At 38.4% G+C, this 23,737-nt stretch overlaps 2 protein-coding genes across 4 annotated transcripts in view; one reads left to right on the top strand and one right to left on the bottom strand.

Annotated features, from left to right (window-relative positions):
* Positions 1-23,737, bottom strand: part of plxnb2b (plexin b2b) — a 161,889-nt gene that overhangs the window by 50,452 nt on the left and 87,700 nt on the right. For all 3 annotated transcript variants that reach the window (XM_079604426.1, XM_079604427.1, XM_079604428.1), the window contains 2 exons: positions 1,525-2,636; positions 321-509 (listed from right to left, as the gene is read on the bottom strand). In XM_079604426.1, coding sequence (XP_079460552.1) covers positions 321-509; positions 1,525-2,634 — 1,299 coding nt within the window. In that variant the 5' untranslated portion in view covers positions 2,635-2,636. The remainder of the gene's footprint in view (positions 1-320; positions 510-1,524; positions 2,637-23,737) is intronic.
* Positions 1-23,737, top strand: part of LOC306994106 (sterile alpha motif domain-containing protein 3-like) — a 186,046-nt gene that overhangs the window by 151,247 nt on the left and 11,062 nt on the right. The gene's annotated exons all lie outside the window — the stretch shown is intronic.

Here is a 23,737-nt window from a genome sequence, read left to right as displayed (position 1 = left end):
CTTTCATTATATTGAAAATAACTGAACAGAAACATTAATCATTTGTCTTCCACAGAAGACAAAGCCATACCGGTTCGGAATGACATCAGGGTGAGTAAATTTTCATTCTTGGGTGAACTATCCCTTTAAATTAATAGTTTAAAGTTCACATTCAAAATTCATTCTGCATTGTTATTCTTACATAACTAATGAACATCTAGAACACATTCCTACTTACTTATAAAGCAGTATGACCTCAACTCTATGGGTTATAGCACCTCAGATGAGGGTTTGAGCACCTTGTGAATGTAGTTTCCTGAATGTAACAGAACTTTTCTCACCTTGATCACCTCTCCAGCATTGTGGCCCAGAAAGGCAATGGTGTGATCGTTCTCGACAGCTACAGCCACTGCGGTCAGCAGGTTCTGTCTGAAGAAGACTGGATTAGCCTTCAAGGCAAACTCCTGCCGACTGGCCAACGGAGATGGAAGAAAATCGGCTCCACATTTATACCGGTTTACAATGTCTTTCTGCAAGATAACAAAGAGAAAAGGGAAACAGACACATAAATAAACATGACATGTACTAAATGTACTTTTTTAAATGTATGTTCCTGCACTTGCTGTCTTGTTAATCTTTCATCAAAATATAATTTGCTCTGACTCTAAATGTTTTCTTGTATTTTCTTTCACTACATCACAGAAGTAAAACAGGTTGAAAAAGAGCACATGTTGTACATCTTTACTCTTCGGGTGCTGTATGTTAAGCACAAAAGTAGCAGCAGTTTTCTAAAACACCATTTTCACTGGGACAATTTCAGGACGTAAGCAGCGGTGAAATCACTCAAAAAATGTGGGGTTCTTTCAAAAGAAAGCATATAAAAAGAAAGTGTAATAGAATATACTCAGGAAAAAAATTAAACACAGATAAGAAGTTACATATTAGTTCATTACACTAATGTTTTATATATATTATACACTTTAGCAAGCAAAACTTATATAAAGCTAAGCACATACCGTAATCTATTTTCATTTATATGTTCCATGAATGATAAAAAAATTACTTCGGATATTTCATGTCCTTTTAAAACCATTAACTGACATTTAAATATTTGGCTCATAACACATACACTGTTGGGTCTATTAAAAAAGCTGAACATTGTTAGTTGTTAAACTGCAAAGAAATACGTATCAGCGGCTCAACGTTCAAACAAATACCGGTTGCAATTTTGCAGTTCAGAAACCCTCCATCTTCCCCAGCTCCACCTGTATAGATCTGCTACGGGGGTTATTTCATGTAAGTTACATGTGCAGCAGCTTCATGTCTTACATGCTTACAGCAATGTCTGTGAATGTATTGGCAGAAGCAAGTTTCGGTACTTAATATGCAGCACTAGCGTAGCAGACCTATTCCACCACGACCAAATACCTTAACATTGGCATATCCATTAACATGCAAATCTCTCAGAGAGTTGTCATGACACAAATAACTTTTCAAAACAGGCATTTGTGTCATTGATCAATGTTAAGAAAAGCTGCTACTTACAGGGTGTTTGACACATGGTTCGTCTTTACTGGATGTGTAGGGACTCTCCACAACTAATCTGTCGTCAATCTTGCCGTTGTCTGTGTAGCAAGCGGTAACGATGGCCAACAGTTTCTGGTTGATGTTTTTAAGGGGGTACATACACAGAGCTGATTCAGTGGCCCCTTCCTCTGAGCTAGCCACCACAAACAGGACTTTATCCCATTCCTTGATATTCCCATACTCTCCGGATTCAGACATGGCCTGGGCCAGCACTTTCCCCGGCTCGGTCAAATACGCGGCCAGGACTTTATTGTAGCGATTGTTCTGGCCGCAACTAAGCTGTAGCTCCGTGTACGAATAGTAGTGATTGTCGTTCTCGCAGAGGCGCGAAACGAAAGTAAAGTTCTTGTTGTCCGTTCCACCGAGAGTGCGCGAAAAGAGGAAATAGACAAAGTTGTCATTATTGAAGGCAAAGCGGAAGTCGTGCAGGTACTTGGGCACGAAGGGAACTGCCTGGACCGTAGACGCCTCGACGATGCTCTCGAACACGACCCAGTCGCGATAGTTCTGCACGATTCTGGTGCTGATTAGTTTTGAGCTGTCCATGCTTCCATAGCCCTTCCCGACCAAAAAGACGTTAAATAGTTTGTCATCCATTTCGAGCGTGGCCATGACGCCCACCACCGAAACGTGCTCTTCGGTACTGGCAGCATAAGTCCGCTCCCCTTTGCTGTCGCTGTAGTATATCTGCTCTTTGACGTTGGTGAGGTTGAGCAGAGAGCAGATTCCTCGGTATAAACTCCCACAGACTATCAGCGACCCGTTAGCCGAATGAACCAGCAACAGTTTATTGGTGTTGTTGGTGTCTTTAAGGTCTTGGCAAGTAGACACTGGAGGTGTGCAACCCCTCGCATCTTTCTTGGGCCCCGTTTCAGACCTGGCCTCAATGTTCAATGAAGAGTCCAATTGATAAATAGCATTGACCGCACCGAGGTAAACACGCCCGGTCTGGGAGTCCCGTGCCACGTTATTGATGGGTGTGTCCGTGGAAAATTCAAATATGGGCTCTGCGGAGGATGCAGCGGTTACTTGTAGCACCAGTAGGACCGCTGGTAACCAGTTGGCCATTGCTGTAAAAAGAAAGAGTTTGAATTAGGATAAATAACTAAATGCAAAGTTCAGATGTTGGGGTGCAAGTTCAATTTTCACAAAAATGTAATGGCCCCCAGATATTTTGTTATATTTCAGATATTCCCTATGAATATCTGAACATGCAATATATCAAAAGAAAGAACAGTGCCTCCGCTTTTACACACACACACAAAAAAAAACATTTTATTCTAGCTTCATGCACTCTTTTTTATCAACACTTGAATTAAAGTTTAATAAAAAAAAGCAACATTTTGAACAAAAAGCTGAGATGTTTTTTTCCAAATATTACAACGCTTTATCACTTTTTTTTGCACGTGTTTTGATCCGGAGATTTAGTACTCTTTCAAGAAGATGTGTAATAGCGCCCCCTACTATGTAACAGAGAAAAAATGGAAAGACGGAAAATGCCGTCAATAGTGGATAAACGTTGTCTTATAAAAGACAGAAGATTCCATCAATGGCAGGGAAAGAATGAATTAGTATTGCTTGCTAAGTTAGACATAAATATTACAATTGTTAATTCGCTCTAGAACCCTAGAAACCACCCAGAACATCATAGAAACTCCGGGCCTAGAACATCATATCAACCCCTCAGAACATCCTAGCAACCAGCAAAATAGTCATTAACAGTGTGCACAAAGTTAAGGAACAAACACATTATGGCTACAACAGTTGGTGAAGGTCACTACAGGTTGGCATGACCAGGGTGCTAAATCACTCGGCCCATTCATCCCTTCGGAAAAACGTTCTTCAAATTAAAAAGCCTAACGAAGCTCAAACCTGGGCGGCTGTTTTATGATGTTAACCTGCCATTCCCTGGAGTTCCATTGACGCTGCGAAGTGATAACGCACTCGCCCTGAGGGTTGAGTTAATTTCAGCTCTCACATTCATTTACATAAAAACCCCTGCCCTTCTATTGGCAGTTTTCATCTTTTTTTCCCCTTCTCCCTGCTGATCACGAAGCTCATTTATTACAAAATCCATTTCTTCACGTAAATGTAGCTGCCCTTTTTAGTTCATACCCTTAAACAATTCTTTTTAATTTGGAATGGTGGCTTAAATTGGTTTGCGTTATTTGCTCTCTTTATGGGAAGTGGTTTGTTATTCTTTTACTTTGTCCTAAGGACATTTTTGCTCTTGTATGATTTGTTTCATAACTAGTTTAGGTGGAACTCAGGTGTAGATAGATGCCAAAGTGTGACCAATCACAAATAAATAACCAATGAGATCTCTGCAATGTCTCAATTGTTTCTCCAAGACAGTAAAAGAGACTTTTGAATGTGAAAGCGTGGCCGATCCTGTAGGGAAGAATAACACACTTTTTTAATGTCTCAATTGTTTCAGGTAAACAGCAAAGAGATTAAATGGACAGAAACTTGAGACTTTTGCTTGGTTTGAAAGTGTGACTGACCCTACAGTATAGGAGAGAAAAATCACCAATGAGGCCATATAAATGGAGAGCAAATAGAGACTTTTGCTTCTGTATGAATGCACGAATGACCCTGTTTGTAAAGCAATGACATCTCTGTCATATCTAAATTGTTTCTTCTAGATGGCAAACAGATTAAATTGAGGGCAAATTGAGACTTTTGCTTCTCACCGAAGAGTGACTGACACTGTAGGAGAGAAAAATAACAAATATGATCTCCAATCTCTCAACTGTTTGTCTCGGAAAGTTAAGAGATTAAATGGAGAGATAATCTAGACTTTTTTTCCCCTTGTGTTTTGTGACTGACCCTGTAGAAGAAGAAAAAATATCACCAATGAGCGCAAATGGAGATTTTGCTTAAATCTCCTGATTCTCTGATTATTTCCAAGAGAAAAAGACCCTAAAAAAATCCCACGAGGCCACGAGTCTCTTCTAAAATTTTATACGAGATCAATAACTTCTTTGGACACTGACTTGAATTTTCCAATCAAAAGTCAGCTAAACTCAAACGTGTCTCAAAGTCTCCCAAAACCAAACAATCTGAGCTGTCCTCCACCTCTTCTCTATCAACTCTTTCTGTCAACAGTTGTTTTGTGCATGTTCGAGGATTCTGAGGAAAAACATCTTAACAAAGTTGATGTTGAAATTAGAACTCCAACTTTCCTGAGCTGTGAAAGAGCAATCTATGAGCAATACGATTTTTGCTCAGAGATGTACTATGGGATTGGGTTTAGGAGCACTATAGGAGCAAAGACCATCTCAATGCATCTGCCTGCAGGTGCTTGAAAGGAATCATATAATATTTAACCTCTAATCTAGGAAGACAAATGAGAGCATTTACTGACAGCGCTAGACCTGAAAGGACATTTCAGCAGCTCTAACTCAATAGTGAGCTCATGGACACAAAGGAAATGGGACGTGGACGTATAGATCAGCGACAGAGACTTCGCTTAAGAATCACACATATATCTTCAGGGATCCAATTACCCTGACATGTGTGTTCGTAATGCAGGACAGAAGGTCAAGACACACTGGCCTGCGTCCATTAATTCTGTTATGGCCGTCAGTGCGGAGAGTAGCCTTGGAGAAAACTTAGCCGTCTGTCTCAATTAACGCAAATGACAAAAAGCAGAATTCAGAATCTATTTGTTGGGGTGTTGAATTTCATGGTTAAGCAAGTAGAGGTCAATTAGTAGCGCTTGCTAGGGCAAACACTTTTACTATTGCCCATACTTAAGCTGTGCTCTATGAACATGAATGATAGCTCAAGCCATGCGGTTTGTTTAGGAGAGGTTAATACACTCTAAAAACTAATTCAGAGGACCTTTAGTCATTACTTAAATATACATATTGTTGTGAAATAAAAAATCAAGTTCTGAGATACAGTTAGACTTTTTACTTGTAATTGTTATTTTATTGAGCTTGGATGACACACAAATTATGCCTATTGATTCAATATACTATCATGACTTGTCAGAGTTTAACATTTTCAGTCAATCAAAAATCATTTAATTTTAAGTTCTGCTAATGTAAAATACAATTTGATGACGTGTAAACGGCCCACAGTTTCCGCGCGCATGCATGTTCAATGCCAGACGACGAGTGGGACCACACAGTTGAAACTCAATCTGGTGAATGGTTAGTAATTTTATGTTTAATTACACATTTGCATTCGCTCAGGATTCTGTTGGTGATAGCCTACTGTATAGTAACCGAATACCGAAATCTCGAAGTCCTTATTCTGAAATTTGAGTTGAGTGTTGATAGTAGGCTGTGCGTTCACACCGGACACGAATAGCGCGTCAAATTCGCGCCTGCCGCGTCTAATTTGACGCTTGAACATTTTGAATGCATTCGCGCGTCCGTATAAAAAGCAAGCGTTTGGAGCGAAATTGAAGCGCGTCCGAGGCGAAATCCGCTTCTTCTGGAAGAGGCAAGTGCTGCGGGAAATTTAAAAATACTACTGTTATTGTGTCACGAAATGTAGTTTTAAGAGTTGTTCAGTCGAGAATGTAGTTGTTTAAAGCTCAAATCTGTGGTTTATTTATAAAGATAGCGCCTATTTAAAACATTTGATCGGACGTTTTCGGGTTGTGTGAGACCCAGGGGTGAGACCCGGGTGCTCGAGCCCATGTAAGCCGCCTGGAACAGACTTTACCTTGGCTGGTCCTCCTGACGTCTGCCGCTGGTAAACGACTCGAGAAATGTTTAAATTCACAATATATAGCTTCTGTTCTATTATATGAAACATATAATTTAAAGGACATTAATGACTCGTTATAACGTATGTCAAACGACTTCTTTAATTATGTTTATATTAATATTATAGTTCATTTAAATGTTTTGAAAGGGAAATATATTAAAAGATGAATGTTACATGTATGTTTAAAAGAGAAATATATTACAATTTAAAAATGGTGCTAAAAAGATAAATAGTGATTGGAAAGCTGTTTAAAAATATACATAATTCCTTATAAAAGTCAGTAATTTAATTTGTGTTATTTAAAATTTGGGCTGCTCCGAATACCATTTTTGAGCTTCGAAGCTTCGGTAGGAAAAAACTTCTTCACCTAACTTAAAACATTATGTTGGATCAACTTAATTACTTGCATTCATGTTGAAAATTATTAAGTTCATGTTACTTAGAAATGCGTTTTATTGTGGACTAAAAGGTAATTCACCATACTCAAAACATCGCTTTGAATTAATGTAATTATGCCAGCAGTCTTAACTTAAAAATTCTAGTGGAAAACGTTAACATATTTTTTTTTGTTGACCCAATGTTTTATTTTTTAGAGTGTACAAGCAATCAGACTTTTAATTTCCACTTGTTGGACAATAAAACATATTAAACAAATCGCTTACACTATGTCCTAACCAGACTTGATGCGACGACACAATTTTTCATGTTACCAGAGTTTTGTCCAAACCAGAAACCCTCTAGAACACCTTAATCACACAGTACACACTAGAAACCACAAAACACCAAAGAAACCCCATAGAAAAACTAAATATAAACCACATAGAACACCTAAGAAAACCGATAATACACACTGGCAACCTCACAGAACACCCTAGAAACCACAGAAAGCCCTAGAAACCTCACATAACACTATAGAAACCACATTAAAAAACCTAGAAACCCCCAAGAACACATTAGCAACCACACAGAACACACTAGAAACCCGCAAACGAACACCCCTTAGAACACAATATACTGTAAACCACGCGGAGCACCCTATAGTAACCCCCTAGAAAATATGAGCAACCACACATAACACACAAGAAACCACAAAAGCGTTAGAAACTCATTTGAACACCCTAGCACCCACATAGAGCATCCTAGAAACCCCCCTAGAACACCATTTCAATCGTTCAAAATACCATATTAACTCCATAGTAGCAACCATTCAGAACATTAAACCCCCCAGAACATCCTACCAACAATCTAGTGATGACTCAAAACACCCTAGCAATAATCTAGAACACATTGGAAACCCCCTAGAACACCTTAACAACCAACCAGAACTCCCTAGACTAATACAAGATACAAAACTGATGTTTTTCACTGATGACAATACTTATTTAATCCATGCTTAGAAACCCCTTAGAACATGGTGTGAACCACATAGAACACCCTGGAAACCCAATAATACACACTGGCAACCTAACAGAACACCTTAGAGTCTAGATTAATACAAGATACAAAACTGATGTTTTTCACTGATGACAATACTTATTTCATCCCTGCTTAGAAACCCCTTAGAACATGGTGTGAACCACATAGAACACCCTGGAAACCCGATAATACACACTTGCAACCTCAAATAATACCCTAGAAACCACAGAACTCCTTAGAAACCCCCAGATAATCCGACCAACACCCTAGTAATGACCTAAAACACCTAGCAATCATAAACACCCCATAAAACACCATATAAATCCCAGACAACACCCTAGCAACCACACAGAACACTATAGAACACCCCTATAACATCATAGCAACACCCTAGTGATGACCTAAAACACCTAGCAATCATAGACACCCCATAAAACACCATATAAATCCCAGACAACACCCTAGCAACCACACAGAACACTATAGAACACCAATATAACATTATAGCAACACCCTAGTGATGACCTAAAACACCTAGCAATCATAGACACCCCATAAAACACCATATAAATCCCAGACAACACCCTAGCAACCACACAGAACACTTTAGAACACCCCTAACATCATAGCAACACCCTAGTGATGACCTACAACACCTAGCAATCATAGACACCACATAGAACACCATAGAAATCCCAGACAACACCCTAGCAACCACATATAACACTATATAACACCCCTATAACATCATAGCAACCCCCTAGTGATGACCTAAAACACCTAGCAATCACATAGAACACCATAGAAATCCAAGAGAACACCCTAGCAACCACACAGAACACTATAGAACACCCCTATAACATCATAGCAACCCCCTAGTGGTGACCTAAAACACCAAGCAATCATAGACACCCCATAAAAAACACCATATAAATCCCAGACAACACCCTAGCAACCACACAGAACACTATAGAACACCCCTATAACATCATAGCAACACCCTAGTGATGACCTAAAACACCTAGCAATCATAGACACCCCATAAAACACCATATAAATCCCAGACAACACCCTAGCAACCACACAGAACACTATAGAACACCCCTATAACATCATAGCAACACCCTAGTGGTGACCTAAAACACCTAGCAATCATATACACCACATAGAACACCATAGAAAGCCAAGAGAACACCCTAGCAACCACACAGAACACTATAGAACACCCCTATAACATCATAGCAACCCCCTAGTGATGACCTAAAACACCTAGCAATCATATACACCATAGAAATCCAAGAGAACACCCTAGCAACCACACAGAACACTATAGAATCCCCCTATATAATATATCCTAGCATCACCATAGTGATGACCCAGAACACCCTGGAAACCCCACAGATCTCCCTAGCAATACAAGACTGATGTTTTTCACCATCTAAGGCCAAGCAAATAAATGAGTTGTTTTATCAAGTAAAAGCTGATTTTTGATACTCAGTGTTTTGTTGTAGATGTAAACTCATGATTGAAGGACAAAGGGCACAACACACATTCCCACTGACTAAAGTGCACACAGGTCTTATGAAAGACACTCCAAACGAACAGCTGATAACTGGGGCAAAGCAGTTTCTTGGCTGAAGGGCGGAAAAATAAAAGGCTCCGCGCTCCCTTGTTTAAGCACGATGAAAGACAAAAACCTTTTTATTAAAACATGTAGAGGGAAACTTTTCCCTGACACAAAACTTCTTCGAGAGACAGAGTCTTTATACTCTGATTAGGGTGACCGAATTCCTGCTCGGTCTCTCTCATTGTACGGCATGTAGCTTCAAAGATTCATTTGCTTATGCATGCAAATCGCTCACATCCAGCCCCAAAAACTGTCTGTTGCCATACAAATTCCCTCAGATGTGCGGTTATAGGTCATCGCGTGTGGATCCGGTCTCCTGTCCCCGTGCGGCGGGCTCTTTCATCCATCACACGCGCTGTTAATCCGCCTGCTAATCCTGAAATTTGCGCAGGATCAAAGTGTTGCAGCTCGACATCACGCAATACCGGCGCAGCAGGGCTCAACACCAACCGGCTCAGCACCGCTGCGGCCCACTCCATCAGGACATCGAGGCCCGCCGGATAAACTCCTTTTAATTTACCTGACGACAGATACCGAATTAGCCCAGCGCAAAAATGGTCTCAAAAACGCGTTAATAAATAATAACGAAACAACTAATGCACTAATGAAGCAAAAAAACATCTGGAGGAATCCAAGCGGAGAGCCAGGAGTGTTAAATTATAACTGTACTGGAGAACAGAGGGGTTTACCTCCAGGAGAGAGACAGAGAGAGAGAGAAAAGAAGACTCATTAGCGTAGGTTTATTATTGCCTGAGAGAGATAATCCCGCTTTCTCCTCAGTCAGGCGAAGGAACAAAACCCCTTCAGCTCGGCGTTGCATTACCAAACAGGAGTCTGCAGGAAAACCGGCCTTGTTAGATCTCGCAAGCCTTCAAAGCAAGTCGTGTCTTTCACCTGCGCCACTGAAGATTACAGGACACCGTCGGGTTCAAGCTGTCAAATAAACAAAGCCACGTCTCAAGCAGAAAGTGTGACCGGACTCGAACACAGAATGGAGTTATTAGAGGTCTGCACAGGCATAAAAAATGGATCATTTTTAATTGTGGACTGATGGGTAGTAAACATGCACCAACGCAATCTGAATGAAAGCAAAAAACACAAAAGATAATAAAAAAAGAAAAATGTATGATAATTTCACAGTCTGATCAGTAATCTCCCCACCCTCCAAATAATAATAATAATACAAAATAAATAAAAACATGATAATAAAATAATTACATTTTTCTGGTCTGAATAATAACATTGATATAATGATAAATACCAGGTTAATACCAAATTTACTCCAAAATAATACTACTGAAAAAAAGAAAGAAAGGTATATTGGTAATTGACTAAAGGGAAAAGCAATGAATAAACAACTAACTAACTAACCAACTAACTAAATAAATAAATAATAATAATACAGTTTATTCATTATTAATTTAAGTCCAAAGTCTTTAAAAAAATCATATTACATAGAATAATAATAATTAGATTTTAAAAAGTTTGTCAAGACAAACTTCGAAGTTGGCTTGAGAAAGCCTGACAAGAAAGTTTGAATACGATTTAAAGTTTGAAGGTTTATAAATAATGGTTTATAAATGATATATATACACAAATATATACTGAAATAATGGTAACGGTCTAAACAAAAAATGAAAGAAGTGAAAATGGATATAAATGTATGCAAATGCTAGTTAGGGTCAGGTATTTATTCGTTTAAAACGAGGTGATTTTAGCATTGGACAGTATAGAACTAGATGACTAATTAATGTTTGATTCGTTTTTTTTATTTTTTATTATCCATTTTCCCAGAGAACGATTACTCATTGTCAACATTTAGGAGTCCACTTCACAAGGTTAGCTTCAAAGCCAACAGGGATGATCCACACAATGGTTTAACAAAGAGAAAGACAGAATGACCCACAATTCTTTTGAAGAGAAAATGAAGAGCACAATAACTAAATGAAATGATAGGGCTGGATGTGGTCCTCGGAGCCGAACAGGTCTGAAAGTGCGCACTGAACTTCCTGTCACCATCTCCATTGAATTTCCATATGAGTGATTATCCCGACCGGCTCTTCATTTATTTTCATTTGATGAAGCGCGCAAGCGGTTGGCCATGGTGGCCGGGCCAGCGCCGAGAGCCATTAACAGTCTGGCCCGAGGACTAGAGCGCACCTCTGCTGTGTGAGCGCTGGGCTCATCTGATGGGTTATTGTTCCTCTCAACGCTGCTGCCAGCTGTTCCCACACACACACACACACACACACACACACACACGCCTGCATGTCAGGATTGGATCCAGCACTTACTGGTCCTCTTTGCACCTTCTGGCGGAGGCGAGTGTCCGCTGGGAACGCAGAGATTGTGTGTGGACGGCGGACACAGCTGGCCCGGGCCAAACAAGATTAAAAATGGAACGGTGGAGAGAAATTCTCCACCAATCCCATTCGATTATCCGTCCATCTTTTCCTCCGTGCCTTTCTCTCTCCCTCCGATTCCTCATTTCATTTCCCCTCATTTGTCAGTCACACCCTCCGAACTGTTGTGACGCCACAGTGAATCTATTACACACCTTATTGTCTCTAATGAAGTAGCTTTGCATCCATTAAGTCGGTTGGAGCATGAAGCTTGATTCTTCTGCTGCGGCTCCATTTCACAGAGAAGTGAGAGGAGGTGCTTTCATTCTTGGCCTTTTAGACTGAATTATTGATGGGGATAATACTAAGACAGTTATTATGTCTGAATGAAGGCAAAAGCCCAAATAATTTTTAAATTTTTTTTAAATAATAATAATTTAAAAAATGTAGTACGAATAATGGCTAATAAAAGAATGAATGGATGATGGTAATTTTCCGGTCTGAATAAAGGCAAAAGCACACACACAACACAACACAACACACACACAAATAATAATGGTAATTTCCCAGTCTGAAAAAAATAAGAGACATGAGAGTTATAAAGTTTTAAATAAAAAATGTGAAAACTAATTAATTAAAGCCTACTTTAAAAAATATTAATAAATGAAACAATAAAACAATGAAAATAATGAAATAGTAATTTGGTCTGAAAAAAGGCAATATATATATATATACTGTATAAATGAGATAATAATTATAAGAACAGAACAATGAATATATAAGAACCGTGTGTGTGTGTGTGTGTGTGTGTGTGTGTGTGTGTGTGTGTTAACGTATTTTACATGCCAAAATAAAAATGCAATGCCACTTATACATAATAACACACGGTTATTATGATGATAATTACACAATTTGCATTGCATATTGCAGGCAGTATAGACTAGAGAGTGACCGAACGCAGTACACACTACTATTCTATAATAGAGAGAGAGAGAGAGAGAGAGAGAGAGAGAGAGAGAGAGAGAGAGAGAGAGAGAGAGAGAGAGAGAGAGAGAGAGAGAGAGAGAGAGAGAGAGAGAGAGAGAGAGAGAGAGAGAGAGAGAGAGAGAGAGAGAGAGAGAGAGAGAGAGGGCCTCATCAAGCCTCAAGGTCAAAGGTCAGAGACAGGTAGTGACTGAGCTCTGAATGTGCGTGCGTGTTTGTGTGTGTGTGTGTGTGTGTGTGTGTGTGTGTGTGCAGACTCTTCCGAACATCAGAGCGTGTCAGTAACACTTGTGCGCTTTGAATTGGCCATCAGCATCTTCAGGCAGAATGTCAACACGACGAGAGCAGGAGAAATCGGATTCTCCTCCCGCTGGCTGCTAAATAAATAAAGCCAATAAAAGCTTTGCAGGTCACTGACAGTGATACACACCGCTGCTCTGCTGGGACACGAGGACCAAGAGTCTCTGTGTGTGTGTGTGTGTGTGTGTTTATAACCATTACATGCCACAATAACGTATCAAACATTCACCGATTTTACCAGGGACGTTTAACTTTTAAAATAATAATAATAGCAGGGGGATTTGCATTTGTATGCTGAGCATGATGCAAAACATGTTTTTCTTTAATCAGTATCTGTGTCTTTTCCATAAAAAAAGATCATTTTCGCAATGTAGAGGTGTTGTAGTGTGTTTTATGCACGTTTAGTGGTTCTGATTTTGGAGTCTCCGACAGCACAAAACGCTCAGCGCTCCCGAGCTGTCAGTCAAAGAGCCGCTGGGTAACTGCAATACAAACACAATTATCAGGCTGTGATGGTTCTGCATTACAGAGCCACCCGAACTCAGCGAATCCCCCTGGTCTCTACGCACTAATGAGAGCCAGCCCTGACACACACACACACACACACAAAGAGAGAGAGAGAGAAATACATTACTGCAGGAAATTTCTGAGGTGTTTGAATTTAAACTACCAGCATTCAAAATAAGAAGAGTGTTTAGTATTTTAGGTGTATTGTGAGTGTTTCAACTTTGTGAATTTTAGTCCAACCTACAACTATAACGATAACGGCACAGGTAAACGATATCGTTGGAATCACGTTCAGAATGTTTTTTCCTAGCTGATAAAAAACATTGACAGCCAATCAGAATCAATCCCGCTTTGAAGAGCTCGAGCATTTGAAACGACAGACAACAAAACTGCAGCGCGCACAACAGAACTATATCGCCCGCTCCGCTGGTGTAAACACTATAGTTATCGTAATAGCTATTGTTCTTGGTAGGAACGTGCCTCTGACAATTCTTTGGGATAATATTGTGCTCATTTAAAAAAATATTGTTTTTAATAGGGGACAGATAGACAGAGAGACAGATAGAGAGACAGACAGACATATACAGACAGACAGATATATATATATACAGACAGACAGACAGACAGACAGACAGACAGACAGATATATACAGACAGACAGACATATATATATATATATATATATATATATATATATATATATATATACAGACAGACAGATATATACAGACAGACAGATATATACAGACAGACAGATATATACAGACAGACAGATATATACAGACAGATATATATATATACACAGACAGACATCTATACAGACAGACAGAGACATCTATACAGACAGACAGACAGATATATACAGACAGATATATACAGATAGACAGACAGATATATATATATATATATACACAGACAGACATCTATACAGACAGACAGAGACATCTATACAGACAGACAGACAGACAGATATATATGTATATAGAGACAGACAATATATACAGACAGACAGACAGACAGATATATACAGACAGACAGACAGACAGATATATATATATATATATATATGTATATATATATATAGACAGACAGACAGATATATATATATATATATAGAGAGAGAGAGAGAGAGAGAGACAGACAGATACAGACAGACATATATATATATATATATATATATAGAGAGAGAGAGAGATAGATAGATAACGACAGAAAGACAGACAAACAAGTATAACTAGATTCAACCAAATTATTTTACCTTTAAAAATAAAATAAAAAAGAATCTCCATTACTGCAAAGTTTTGCAACAAATCATGGTTTGAGTTAAAAGCAAACTTTCTATCTGCAGGACACTGATACACACGACCCCCTTCAGGGCCACAATACCCTTCATCTGAATCAGCCCATGTCCTGATCCCTCACTCTCTCTCTCTTTCCCCGTAATTAATAGCACTACAACTTTGACCAATTAAGTTCATGTGCAGCTCACACACCTAAAGCAAACCCCTCACCACACACACACACACACGCATTTACAAATGCATGCAAATGAAGCTAGGCGCTGTGGAGCGCGCGCGGGACCCACAGCGGTTTGGAGAGAGGAGCAGTTGATTAACTCCGTCGAGACAAGCCTGACCTTTCCTTAAGATCAACATACATGCGTCTGCGCTTTCACAACACCGCTCTCCACCAAATGTCACCGCTGTAAACCCTCAGACACACGCCAGTCCCCTCTCTCGCCGCCCGGGGCCCTTTCTGTCCCCTCAGCACTTCTGAAAGTCTCCGGCCGAAAAGCACAAACTCCGACAAAAGCGGCTCAACACAAAGAGGTCATCAGATATAGCGCGCAGAAGCTGCAACACCGCGCGCTTTCCTCCTATACTAAGGTGATTCTCGTGGTTTTTCTTTTTCTTTTTTGCACAGGCCAGCAATTCTCACACACGTTTATCTCTCGCACACCTGGTTCGGGCCAGAGCAGGTGTCATAAGGACAGTGGCTACCGGTCACGCCTGACCCCTCTTGTCATCCGGCGCTCTAAAAATAGCGCTTCTGCTTCCCTCGGCAGTGCTATAAGCATCCAAACAGACTGACATCTGATCCTTAATTATATTTCTCTCCTGCTTTGGTGCTGGTGGGATTCAGATCACATTAGTTATGCTTTAGCTCTCTCTGTCCATCTCTCTGTTGATCCGGCGGGTGATAGTGGCGAGTGGCGCGCAGACGCGTCGGGTAATTAGGTTCTGGAATCAGGGAGATGATCAGGGAACTGTCACTCACAGCGGGCGGTCAGGAGCGACACAGGCCGTCCTCCATTCAGAGAGATTCCTTCAGTAATGCTTTACAAATGCGTTTAAAAGGGTCGTATTGTACATCAGAGGTTCTTATTCTTTCTTGGAAAGAATAGATTGATGGCCCAACAGCCGCTTTTATTACCATTTCAGGATCAGGTTTGAACTCTCAAACTCTCACTTTCTTATGATAAAATCTCAATTTCACTTAATTATGTTATTCATATATCAAAATATTTTTATTATTGTCTCCTTGGAGTGGTTTGTGGTGAGAAGGGCTTGACATTAACACCCGCCAACCTGCCAAACGTGTGTGTGTTTCAGCAGTGGTGTGTAACGCCGTCACTCCTACTTGCCACTTTGACGGGTTGAATTTTATATAAGATATACATTTTTTCAATTGTAGTCTTTTAAAAAGGCATCTGAAACAAAGTAAGTGCAATGTAGTGTTGTCAAAAAATATGATTTTTGAACACATAGCAAAACTAAAATATCTGAAAAGCTTCCAATACTCATTTTCCGCAGAACAGATACACGATACCAGCCTCTCTCTTTCTCTGCGAGTGACACACAAACCCGCCTCCCCTCGCTCACTTCGTTTCATTTGCTGCGGATGAATATTGTTGCTGTTACAGGGCTTGAATTTCGGCGTGGGATTGTTCATAATTTGACTCATTCCCGCAGATTTTGTGCTCACACCCAAAGTGAAGCACATAAAGCCACCTCTCAGCACTAAATTGAGTTATTTTTCTCTGCTTATGGCACTTAAACAGTCAAATACACACAAAATAGTCAGTCAGTTATGTTTTAAGTGAACGTAAACAGTTGAGGAAAAAAAAACGCATGTGCAACAGTGTAATAATGGATCAGTGCGTCAGCTCTTAAAGTGACAGCAGCCTAATATAATTGCTGCCAAATTATGAAATAATATTGAAAATATTTGTATGGCAGTTTTTCCCCTGGGTATCGATGTCAAAATTGTGGCTAGTGAAAATGCTGAGGAACTAGCACTAGCCACAGTGGTTGGTGAGCAAAAAAGCAAGCCCTGGTGTTGACGCAATGAAACTATATAAACATTCCCATTATAATCGATGAAGCCATCTACACTGGTTATTTAGTCACGCTTTTGGTAATCTTGATTTCTCACAACTTGTGTGCTTTTTCTGGGTGAGACTCAGTAAACCGTGGTGCTAATAGAGTCAGACGAACATGCAGTCAAGCACAGAAGATCAACGGCCAAGGTCAGGACTTTAAATGATATATCGCACACCACCAGAACACTGGGAATATTGACATGTGTCGTATGAGATCATTCTGTGATGCTTTTGTGTTAAAAAGTTTGATGTTGGTCGCTATTCACTATTCACTATTCACCATTATATGGGCGCGCGAGAGCGGGTTTTTACATAAAAAAAAAAAAAATCTCCTTTTGTGGTCTATAAAAGAAAGAAGGGGATATGGCATTAGAGCAACACCAGGGTGAGTAAATGATGACTTAATTTTCATTTTAGCGGGAACTATCCCTTTAATGCAATGTGGTTTAACTGAGAAATTGTAAAAGCTCGAGTTTCAATAGCCTTTCCAATCTCAAATAGCAAAAAAAAGTCTCCTGTCTTTCATGATACGTCCCTTTTAAAGGAAAAGGTGTGATACATAACGGTCGACTTTCACAATTTGAGACGCCTGAGAAGAACTCCCTTTATTGTGCTGGCATTGGTTTAAATCAGTGGTAGAATTTCCCACATGACTAAACAGATATGATCACACACATCCACGTTATCCTTTCATATCTCGCCAATAAGGAAATGTTGTAGGGCTCAGGCGGGATTGGGCAACATCAAAGCCAGGCTTTAGCCGACACGCTACTGTTAAAATCTCTCTCGCCGGCTATCGACGCTCAAGCTCGGCTCAGATAACCACCGCCTGCCAGTCGCTTGCTCTCATTTATCTGCACAGCCTTCTGCTGATAATTACAGCCACCCTGAACACACACACACTGCGTGATTATCACCTGTGGCATCAGCCGGCTCATCCAAGCTCGGGGTCTGTCCCCGGTCCACTTCCAAAAATCATCAGACAAGCACTCTAAGCTTCGGTGTGAGCGCCACAGACGAGGCCAAGCTGCACAAACATTCATTTTCGATTCGCCGGAGAAGGTCCAAATGGAAACTGATGATTCAATCCCTAAATGGAGTTCTAGATGTAGTTGACTCGCGCTATCTGTGTGTCTTGCTCTACTAAGTAAAGGCAATTTCTCCGCTCCTCTGGAGTCATGAGGAGACGTCTGACTGACGGAGCAAACAGAGACCACGTGCACGCGTGGAGATTCCTCAACTTTGGGTACAGTGGAAAGAGATTTCAGCATTCGTTATAAAATATGAAGGTGAAAAACTTTCATCCTTTGGTAACGAAGTAGGCTACTTAGCAAATGTGTTAAATGTAGAAGTCTTATTATTTTATGTTTTTCCAAGACCCAGAGAGACAAAAAAAAAAACATCTGACCATTAAATTTAATTTCGTTTTTAACAACATTATCTTTGTTACAATAAATTAAACATACAGAAAAAAAATATTTTAAATTAAACGTATAGTAAAAAAATTCAAACAATATATATTTTTTTTAATAACAGGAGGCTATATTTTTATATTAAATTAAACTGAAAATTAATATAAAATATATAAAATAAATAAATTAAACATTGTAATTATATATATATACTGTATGTATATATATATATAGTTATATTATATATGCAAAATATATAATGTAATTTATATAGGCCTATAGATATATTACTTTTTATTTTTCACATACAATGCCAAAAAATTTAAATTAAGTGCATTTCTGCAATGCAATTGAAAAAAAATTTTTTATTTAATATAATGAAAATATTATATTTAAAAAATATTATGTTAAATATAATTAATTATTACATGTAATTATGTGCGTTTAGAATACATAAAATGATAGCAATAAAATGAATCTTAGCAGGACAATAGAATCTGCCATTTGTTTAAAAAAAATTTAAAATGTAATTTACACTATACATAATTGAGATGTAATAGAAAATAACACGGTTGGAAATGACATTTCAGAAAATAATAATAATAAATGTGTGTAAAACATATTGTATAATTCACAAAAGGACAGACATCTCCTGTGATGCATGTCAACTGTTTGACATTGTTAGAAGACTAAACCAGTGAGAGTGTGCAATAAATGTGTTTTAAGAGAGTTTACTTTCTAAAGGTCCACAGGGACAAAAAGTGCCCATAGTTGAAGAAACACCAGTCTAAGAGTTTCCTCGGAAACTGTTCACACGAGACTCCCCGCTAATGCTAAATGAAGCTTTATGCTAATGGTTTCTCCCTTGGCGTCTCTGCCACTCCTATTAAACGCGACCGATAAATATTCAAACTCATCTTCCCACCGCCATCAATTAAACACGGGACAGTTTTGGGAATCATTTTGGTTTGGATCCAGTGAGATCGTCCTGAAGTTTTCAAGGATGATGCATCATGTGGCAGATAGGGGGCATCGCTCTGACAATGTGATTGATGTTACAGCGACTGCTTTTAAGAGACACACCAGTCACACAACAAAAGTCTTTCATTTCATCACCTCTTGTCAATACACATACATTTGTAGTTATTATTTTTTTGTCATTGAACAATAACAATAACTTAATGTGTTCATCATGCAAAGATATTTATACATATTATACCATATCATACATATATTATATGTATACATGTATGAATTATATATTGTTTTTTACATGTTCATGTACCTGTAAGAATAAGGCAAAAATATTTTAGGAAAATATTTAATATATTTTCAATATAATATTTTAAATGATTTATTCTTAATTTCTAATATTTATTAATCATATTATTATTTATTTATATTTTAGTATTTATTTATTTTTAAATAAAAAATAAATATTAATTATTCATTCATATAGGTGTTACATATGTGTTTATTGATACATTTATATATGTTATAGAAACAGTTGTAGTCGCATATTATCAGTACATTTAGATACATGTAAAAAAAAAATATCCTGTATTGTGCCGCAGACACGTGTGGAATAACATGAGAACGGGTGTGTAAATAACGACATGAATTTTTCATTTTGGGTGAACTGTTCCTTTAAGCAAGGGGAAAAAAAAATCTACCAAAGCTGTAGTGGAGATATTAATAATCCAAACAGAGTAGGAAGACACTTACTTCCAAGGCGAAAATTGCTTTAATTGATGCTTGACATAAGAGTGAGGTGTTTGTCTGAGAGAGAGAGAGAGAGAGAGAGAGAGAGAGAGAGAGAGAGAGAGAGAGAGAGAGAGAGAGAGAGAGAGAGAGAGAGAGAGAGAGAGAGAGAGAGAGAGAGAGAGAGAGAGAGAGAGAGAGAGAGAGAGAGAGAGAATGAGGTTGTGACACATTCAGATAAATCACACGGCTCCTATAATCTTCTCTCTCATTCAACTCGTCATTCTCTTCTTCCATAGACCTGTTTAATCTGTAATGGAGCCTGGTTAGGGAGGAGAATCAATGTAAGTACCCTTATTACGGGATTTTCAGAGGCGTAAATTAAGTTAGAGCCTCGCAGTGAGGGGAGGGCTGGAGGACATGAAATCTTAATGTGCAGTGTGGAGACCAGGCGGTCGACGAGGTTTCTACGGCGGAGCTTAGCATTAGCATTAGCATCACAAACACTTAGACGAGGGTGTCGTCGTACCCCACAAGACCTGCGAGGGAGTTTTCTGAAGATGCCGATTCTTATCGATTCCTAATTTATTCTAAATCTTATGCAAATCAAAAAGAACCAAAGAACTCTTACACAAGGAAATTCTGCCTATATGGTTTAAAAATACCACAGCACAAAACAACTAGCCTAACTAATATAAATTTCAAGCTTTTTTAAAGACAAGTAAACACTCAGTAATTAAAAAAGCACAAGTAAACAAATTAGCAATTGCACAAATAAATACAACTGAACAAATATACGACTGAAATAAAGATTTTCATGTATTCAGGTACAGAAACTGCAATCAAAGTAAGGGATAATGTATAGCGAGGCGGTTGTTATAGCGAATGCAACCCTGACAGGCTGATCAGGAGCCCGACGCGACGCGGTCTTGAATCAGCCTGTCGGGGTTGCATTCGCTATAACAACCGCCTCGCTATACATTATCCCACTTATCACATGGCTACCTACCAAATAAATCAATAATTTGACACAAAATATTGATTTAAAAATTAGTTTATTGATTTAAAAACGATTCTATTGCTTCCGCTAAAGAACACCGTGTCCATGGCAACGCTTTGTTTTTCATGGCAACGGTGTGTTATCCTTAGCAGCGGTCTTATCAAGAAATAACAGACCGCATTCTACATTACAATTCAACCAAGCCATGTAATAATGTCAAATAACACTCCACTTTATATATAAAATATACATTACAAATATAGTTACAAAAGTGATTCAGTCAAGAACAGCGAGTGAAGAATTTTAGGCTGCTGTCACTTTAAGAGCTGCACAGATCCAATACACTGTTACACATGCGTTTTCTTTCTCAACTGTTTACGTTCACTTAAGACGTAACCGATTTGTGCTGTATATATAAGAAGAGAGAGAGAGAGAGAGAGAGAGAGAGAGAGAGAGAGAGAGAGAGAGAGAGAGAGAGAGAAATATACTGTATTGAAAAAAATGCTTAAGGTTTTTATTAGAGCATCTCCATAGCGAAATGCTAATGCTAACATCAATTGTGAGCCTCCCTATGATATTTCCATGACAAAACATTTGCTCCCTAGTCTCCAAAATTGGTCACTTAAAAGGTAGAATTTCCCTTATCAGGCAGTTGCCTACGTAGCTAACTAGGGTTTGAAACTAAATTATTAAAAAGTATAAATAATCTTAGCAGGAACTAAATTCGCTAATTGCTTTTCGCTAAATGCACTTGTAACTTCTGCTGGTCACGCTACACCACTTTAATTTCTCACACCAAAGCCTAATTAGCAGTATTCGTGCAACCACAGGCGAACACAACCTCCATTAGAGCAGAATCAAAGCTCAAACACTTTGCTAGACGTGGGGGTTCGTCGCTATGTTGAGCCGCTAGCGTCACGCGGCGTTTGCGCCACAACTTTATCTGGATGTAATCAGCAGGAGCAGAAAGTTTTAGCTCAAAGCTCCGATGAAATATAAGATCTAATTAAGAAGTGAGCAGAACTGCTGATGCAGGACAAGTTATAACCTTTCATATCCTGATGAATATGGATTTCGGGGCACGGAGGAGGCCAGCGTTGGATCAGCATACTTACGGAGAAGCCTTTATAAATATCAGCCGTGACCAGTGCACACGACCTCAGAGCGAGAACCCCCGGTCCAAGGCTCAATGGAGAAAATGAGGTGCTCGAGACAGTAGAATTTAATAAATGCGAGTGATTTAGTGCACATTCAACACGTGCGCGGCATTCTGTTGCCTATGGAAACCACCTGAGAGCGCGGACACGTTTGAGACACATTTATTGGATAACCATCTGCTCAGATATTCTAGAAGAGGTTGTGTATCCTACATGACATATCAGGAGATAAATATCCCGTAGCATACCAACTGATATGTAATAATACGAAATAATATAATACCATATATAATTAATTATATTCAGTTATACTATAAGACATTAATATTACAATATTATATACTGTGTATTTATATGCAATTTATACATATACTATATATGCAAGCACAAAAAATGATATATAATTTCTAATTGATACATAATATTCTATATAAAAATAGTAATAACGATAATAAATCTATAATCTAAAATAGTATAATTAATCATCATTATTATTAAATCATTATTATGCAAATGTAATAAAATAAAAAAAATAATTTATATATATATATTCTGTATAATATATATATATATATATAATATAATCAATTATACATTGTATTATTTCAAATTATGTAAATAAATTAATATAATTTAACACACATACATATGTATCACTCTCTCTCTCTCTATATATATATATATATATATATTCTCTATATCTACAATCGAAAATAAATTAACACACACACACACACACACACACACACACACACACACACACACACACACAATTATGTAAATCAAATATTATATATAATTTGACACATAAACTCATCTATAAAGTGCTATATGCATGTATATATTTTATATATTTTATTCACACACACTTTTCAAAACCACAATAATAATAATCATAATAATAATATATTTCATATTTTATAAACCAGCACCCAGCAACTCCCTTACTCTTACAAGTATAATAAATATTGCTATGAATCATGGGTATTGTTCAATCATGAGATGCAGATGGATTAAGAGCTCTTCAGAAAACTAAATGTTTATCAGGTATTATGAGATTTAAAAAAAAGCCCAACAGAATGCTTTTCCGTGCATCAAACTGATCTTTCCAGCACAAACCCCATACAGAAGAATACACTAAACCGTGTCTGAGTCGAGCACAATGTCCTGACAAAACAAGCCTAAACTGGCACGTCCTGCTGCAAAGTTTCCAATTATGGGGATGAAAAATGGCTGGCGGTGATTGTGCCGTGATCGATCGTAACCTATAAATCTTCTGACCTACATACAGTAATGTAATGGGGTTAAAAGATCCACTTTCCCCAACTACACTAGATTTAACGCTCAACCATCTCTCGAACCGTGATTGCTTGGGTATAATAATACAAAAAAAAATAATACAAAGATTAAACCTAATTTTTGCTGCAATATAAAAATGTCAAGGTATTAAGCCTTGTTTTTTTCTTGTGCTAAGCCTAAACCTAACAAAATTGAATGAGGTTGAAACAAGAATCAGGAAATGTTGCCTTAAGGGCGAGAAAAGTAAATTTAATTCAAAATATATTTTCTAAAAATTGCTTTTACACCAAACAAACAAACAAAACGGTCTGATGTGAAA

The sequence above is a fragment of the Phoxinus phoxinus genome (genome assembly GCF_949152265.1).
Source record: "Phoxinus phoxinus genome assembly, chromosome: 25".
Lineage (NCBI taxonomy): Eukaryota > Metazoa > Chordata > Actinopteri > Cypriniformes > Leuciscidae > Phoxinus > Phoxinus phoxinus.
The sequence above is the reverse complement of the archived record's forward strand: the minus strand, read 5'-3'. Positions and strand labels throughout refer to the sequence as shown.